Genomic DNA, 6,225 nt, shown 5'->3' on the forward strand with positions numbered 1-6,225 from the left:
ACAATAAAGCAGTGGTTCTCAACCTTCTGGCCCTTTAAATACAGTTCCTCATGTGGTGACTCCCAACCATAAAATTATTTTCGTTGCTACTTTATAACTGTAATGTTGCTACTGTTATGAGTCGTAATGTAAATATCTGATATGCAGGATGGTCTTAGGCGACCCCTGTGAAAGGGTCGTTCGACTGCCAAAGGGGTCGCGACCCACAGGTTGAGAACCGCTGCAATAAAGCTTTTTGCAGAAAAAAAACAACAAAAAACTTACATAGAACAAATATTCCCAGGATTGACACCTTAATTTCACGCTCCTGACTTTCCCATGAACACTGATCACAAATCAGCATTCTTCCTCTGCTTCTCAGACCAGCGGAGCTAAACCAGTGGCTGCTCCCCCAATTCAGGACACCCAGAGTTTAAGCTGCATAGAAATTTCCAACTTACACTCCAACCGAATTCTACACTCCTGTTGATTGTACACACTTGAATATAAGGTAAACATTTTTATTTTTCAATTTTTTCTCTCTCTCAGGGGAAAATAGGTCACATTTAAGTCTTTTCACAGTCTCTCAAAGGATTTTTTAAAAAATCCTTTTAGAAAGGATTTTTTAAAAAACTAAAGTGTCGTTTGTTTCAGAGGAATTAATTTGAAATGACTTCAATGAATGTTTTGGACACCTATCAGTGAGAAAGAGGCCAAGCTATGGAACAAATGTACACTTAAGGATTTTTTTTTTAACCCTCACCTAAGGCATGCTTAGAAAAAGGGAGGGAGAAGGAGGAAGGGGAGGAGAGAGAGAGAGAGAAGAAACATCAATTCATTGCCTCCTGTACATGCCCATACTGGAGACTGAACCCACAACCCAGGTACGTGCCCTGACTGAGAATCGAACTGGCAACCTTTAGGTCCATAGCACGATGCTCAAACAACTGAGCCACTTTGGCCAGGTAGGATGATTGTTAAATGTTTTTAAAATGGGGTACTTTCTAATGACAGCACCAATAACAGACTCAAAGAGCACTGTATCTCAGGCCACCTCATCCAACGTGAAGGAGAAACTGTACTAAAGTGGCTTTGGGAATGCTAAAGATGAACGGAGAGAATTTTAATTAATTACTTCATGAAATGTGAGTGAGCTAACCAATACTCCTAAGTTATTAGTTTTTAAATTATGTGACTTTAAATATATTTGTGTCACTAATTTCCTAAATAAAACATAAAGAGACATGTGGCCATCTATATTTATTTTCATAATTAAGTTGATCTAACTATTAAGAAGTGAAAGACCATCTTACATGGGGTCATCTTATATTTGGTTATATTCCAGAGAGCTACAGATTTGCTGAGTCTATATGTGATGAGGTCTGGAGGTGACAGAAGGCAAGGAGAAGACATGATATAAAATCCAGTCTTGAAATTCCAATCTGCTTTGGGTTCCTTGTCAGGTTCTTTGTCATTTGTTTCATTGGGTAAAGCTGAGGGTTCATTCCAGCCTAAGCACAAGGCTCCTCATCACCTTTTTAAAAATATATATATTTTTATTGATTTCAGAGGAAGAGAGAGAAAGAAAGAGAAACATCAATGATGAGAGGGGATTATTGATCGACTGCCTCCTGCAAACCCCCTACTGGGGGATGAGCTTGCAACCTGGCCATGTGCCCTTGACCGGAATCAAACCCAGGATCCTTGAGTCTGTAGGCCCATGCTCTATCCTCTGAGCCAAACCGGCTAGGGCCTCATCACATTTTTTGAGTTAATTCAAGGAGCCTTCAAAAACTTCACCATTAAAACTCACAAGGCAATATACTGGCCTTCAGTACTGTCAGGACAGTTAATTATAACAATAATACTGACACACGGTGAGTGCTTGAGAGGCACTGCACAAAGTGCTCTACAAAGATCTGAGTAACGAGTGCAGTAGCTTGCTAAATCCCAGCACTGGTAAATGCTGGAGCTCGGATTTGAACCCAGGCAGTCTTACTCCAGAGCCTGCGCTCTTATGCATGATACTACTTAAAGAATTTAAATAACAGAATCCATGAAAGTATAAACCTTTCCACGGGTCCTTTCCACTATTCGTAGCACCTCTTTTCCAATACCAGGCCATGGGAAAAACCACATTGGTGATCTATAATAATCTTGAATTCTGAGCTCACTATTCTAGAACAATTGCTTCAAAACTTGCCTGATGGCTGAATCTAACTGTGTATTTTAGTCCTCGTCTTTGTATATTCATATTTTTTAAATCTGAATACCAGTTGTTACTCTTTTTAAAAATATATATTTTATTGATTTTTTACAGAGAGGAAAGGAGAGAGATAGTTAGAAACATTGATGAGAGAGAAACATCGATCAGCTGCCTCCTGCACACCTACCACTGGGGATGTGCCCGCAACCCAGGCACATGCCCCCGACCGGAATCGAACCTGGGACCCTTCAGTCTGCAGGCCGACGCTCTATCCACTGAGCCAAACCGGTTTCGGCACCAGTTGTTACTCTTACATTGTCAAAACTCTTATTAACTCGTTGCCTAACAAAACACACCTCTTTCTTAACTCTTTTCTCCTCAGTGCTCATCCCTCCCGAGTCCTCTTCATTGTTCTTCCATCCCCTTGTTAAGTGTTGAGGTTTCTCTTACCTCTGTCTCCCAGGTGTCTCATCTACTCTCACGGCTTTGCTTTCCACCTTTGGGCTCCAGACTGTATATTTCAAACTTTTCTTCTAAACTTCAAAATCATATTTCCAGCTGTTACCCAGGGCTGTTGGACATCTCTACTCTCATCTCAATCAAGTTCAACAGGTCCCCCCAGGAATTCCATCCCTCCTCGTCACTGCTCAGCCTTGCTCCCAAATCTCATACTTCTCTCACAGTCCTCCTTTCCTTTAATGGTATCACTGTGTAAACAATCACATGACCCATTTGGACTCTTTGGACCCATCTTGGACTCATTCCTCACAATTTTCCCTTTCTGGTATTCCTAACACACACACTTAGTGGATCACCAAATTCTTTCAAAAGTTTGTACCTTCGAAATGTCTCTGTTACCTGTTTCCTGTCTCATTTTTACTCTTGCAATGGCCATTCACTGGCCTCTCCTAGCACAACTCCATCCTGTAAGCCTCTGAGTGAGTGACCTTGCCTATATCCTGCTTATAAACCATCTGCAACCCCTTTTTGCCTACAGAACACCATCCTAACTGCACAGCCTGGCATGCAAGGCTCTTAGGGACCAGATTCTTGGCTACAGTTCTAGTCTCCTTCTAGCCCCTTCTCCAGTCATACCTCCCCATGTGAACTCTGACCCAGACCATTGGAGCCACATGCCACATTCTCTCACATCAACTGTGAGCTCCTGGAAGGAAGTATGCCTCTTCCTTACTGATCTCCAGACATCCGAGTTCATTATACCTATAGTGTTGGCGTTAGACTTTTAAAAGAAATAAGGTTCCAGGCATTTTTAGTCACTTTACAATAATCTCTCATCCTTTCAGTAGCTCTACAGGGTCGCACAGCACTGCTGCCTCCATTTAACAGGCGAAGAAACAGACTCCGAGTGGCTGAGGTTACTCATAAGGAAGTAGTAAGTGAATGCAATAAAATCGGAAGCCAGGTCAGGCCGCCTCTGAACCGTGTGCTTTAGCTGAGACCATCCCTGAAAGTCTCGCTGATGACATCGAACACCATAACGTCACCTTTGAGGGAACAACCAAGAGGCGATGTCGCTGCTTTGGACTCACAGGGGCAGCCCAGAGGATGCACCGATGTGGGTCGCTTAGGGAGGTGGCAAATACCATACTTTCAGCCCAACTTCCACTGCATCCCAGCACCCCAGGAGTGGGCACGCAGGTGTGCTCCATCTGGACACCAAACTTTCCACACTCTCACTGACCCCCAGGGTGATGCCTTTCGGAAAGGGAGTCTAATATCGAAGCAGTCCGTCCCCAAAGAAGAGGGAGTTCTAGAAATGAGCCTGAGCACTGCTTCTGACTCAACGGTCTACACAGAATGCTCAGAGCTGGTCCGTCCTTGAGAAGGGACAGTGCAAGCTCTGTCCCCTTGAGTCTGATTTCATTAAACAATTGATAAGATCCCACACATTTGTTTCTACTATCTAATGCTAACACACACACACTCACGCACACGCACACAGACTCAACCATAGCCAAGGGGAGACACGCTTCAATAATTACCCATTATGTAAATATGTACCTTGTTTCCTTATTACTTTCATAATGTGGTCCCAAAAGTTCCAGCCTAAGAACCCTGAATCAAGTACCAGTTCCGTCTCTGCCAACAGCTGCCTCTGTGGCTCTGTGCAAATCCATTTCTATTTTCTCATTTTTTTAAGTCACCAAATTCTAGCAGTTGATCTATAAAAAGTCCTCGTATATTCCAATATTCAGAGACTATGCTTACTTTTACAATGTTTTTTTTCACTAGCTTAAGACTACTTATCCTAATTCTGAGGGAACTGAACCTGCATGATCATTTCCATAAATAGTTTTTTAAATGATAGTCGTAATGATGGGTTGGAAGTTAGTCCCAAAACTATTTTAGAAAAAAAAAAACACAGAACCAAAAGGACCATATCAGAGCATTTAAACACACACTAAAATATCCCTGCCATTCACATCCCTTCAGGCCAGCATCAGCCCAGGCGGCACAATAATAAATGGAATATCTAAGATGATCCCACGTGCACTGAACATCGCCTCATGTTCATTCATGCACACGTGTGAAAATGCCTCTGAGCCCCATTGAAATGATTGCTGGAATGCCATCAGGTGCAGGAAGCAATATAAACATGAAAACTCAGGGTAATTACCCAGTCAAGTATCAGTGGTAAGACTAGGTGACAAGGAAAACACCCGTTATGTGTTGTCATAGCTGATACGTGGGTACAGTAAGTGGTTGCTAGGCTGCCTGAAAGTTTTGTTTATATCAGCTGAACTTCTCAGGACATGACAGCCACTGGGAGCCCCAGATAAGATCCAATGATCTATGACGCGTGTGCCAAATAAACGCCTGATGGATGACTGCTATATGAAAATACTATAAAAGGTAACATTAATCAAAAGTAAGGCATCTTGAAGACTCAAAAGGCTCATTTTCCATCCCAAAGGGGAAGCGGGAATTTCAGGGGGGTAACGGAAGAGGTTCATTTTCAAACTTTGTGGTGCTCCGTCACTGAAAACACTCGCACCAAAATCCCAACAATAAAAACACACAACGAGAAAAGTGTGTATGCACCAACATATTACTAATTGCACAGGGACCCCTTGGTCAAAAAAGCAATCAAGGAACATGCTTGAAGTAAGGAAAGCCCTGGTTTGGCGCACCTGTTGGGTTGTTTTTAAGTCAGACAGCTTTATATAAATAGTAGCGTTAGTCTTACTGAAACCCCATCTCTGGAGAAGCCCAGACCGGGGTGGCAGGGAGGAGGAGGGAGGTCGGAGGGGTTCTGAGCAAAGTGGGCATCTTCCGCGGTGCACTCAGCCTCGCCGTCTGCACAGAAAGGCCAGCTCGCAGCCCAGGACCGCGAGGTTTCCTCCTGGAACCGACTCACCTTCCCTCCTGAAGGTGGCCCGGGCGGCGGGCAGGAGCAAGACGCAGAGGCAGCAGCTGAGCCAGAGCGCGGGCATGGCCGCTGCAGGGGTCGCTGCCTGGCGCCTGGCGGCCGCTGGTGGTGGTTCTCCTCTGCGCTCCGCTGTGCCTTCCTTGTCCGTCCTCGATCAGGTGGTTTTATCGACTCTTCTACCTGACTCAGTCCTGACAGGAAGAGAGCCTGCGTCTCGGGGTGTGACTCACCTGTGAATAAGGAGGACCCAGCCCTCGGGAGGCAGACAAACAGCACCCGCCGAGCTGTAAAAGCGCTCACCCCAGCCGCGGGCTCCCCCCGCGCGCACACCTGGCCGGGGCCAAGGGTGTGGTGCGGAGGCTGCGGCCCAGGGATCCTTCGGGAGGAATGTGCCAGGGCCCTCCTCCTCTCCCGGGGTGGTCCAGGGGTACCGAGGTAGCTAGCAGACCGCCCCTTCCTCAAACTGGGAGGTCCCGCCTCAAGTGCGCAAATGCAGAAAAAAAATTGGCAGCCCTGATCGGCTGTGGTCTAAGAGGCATCGAGGAGAACAGGCCAGTCGGAGAGTTACAGCAGGATCCTCTTAACCTCTTTCTGAAACACGGCAGCGGATCCCAGCCCACCCAATCTGCTGACACCTCATTCCTTCCCT

At 45.3% G+C, this 6,225-nt stretch overlaps 1 protein-coding gene across 1 annotated transcript in view; it reads right to left on the bottom strand.

Annotated features, from left to right (window-relative positions):
• LAMC2 (laminin subunit gamma 2) overlaps positions 1-5,805 on the bottom strand; it is a 55,918-nt gene extending 50,113 nt beyond the window's left edge. Inside the window, exon 1 of the mRNA XM_006772963.2 lies at positions 5,565-5,805. Within this exon, the coding sequence (XP_006773026.1) occupies positions 5,565-5,640 (76 nt within the window). The 5' untranslated portion in view covers positions 5,641-5,805. The remainder of the gene's footprint in view (positions 1-5,564) is intronic.
• Between the last annotated feature and the right edge of the window lie 420 nt (positions 5,806-6,225).

The sequence above is a fragment of the Myotis davidii genome, unplaced genomic scaffold, assembly GCF_000327345.1.
Source record: "Myotis davidii unplaced genomic scaffold, ASM32734v1 scaffold362, whole genome shotgun sequence".
Taxonomy (NCBI): Eukaryota; Metazoa; Chordata; class Mammalia; order Chiroptera; family Vespertilionidae; genus Myotis; species Myotis davidii.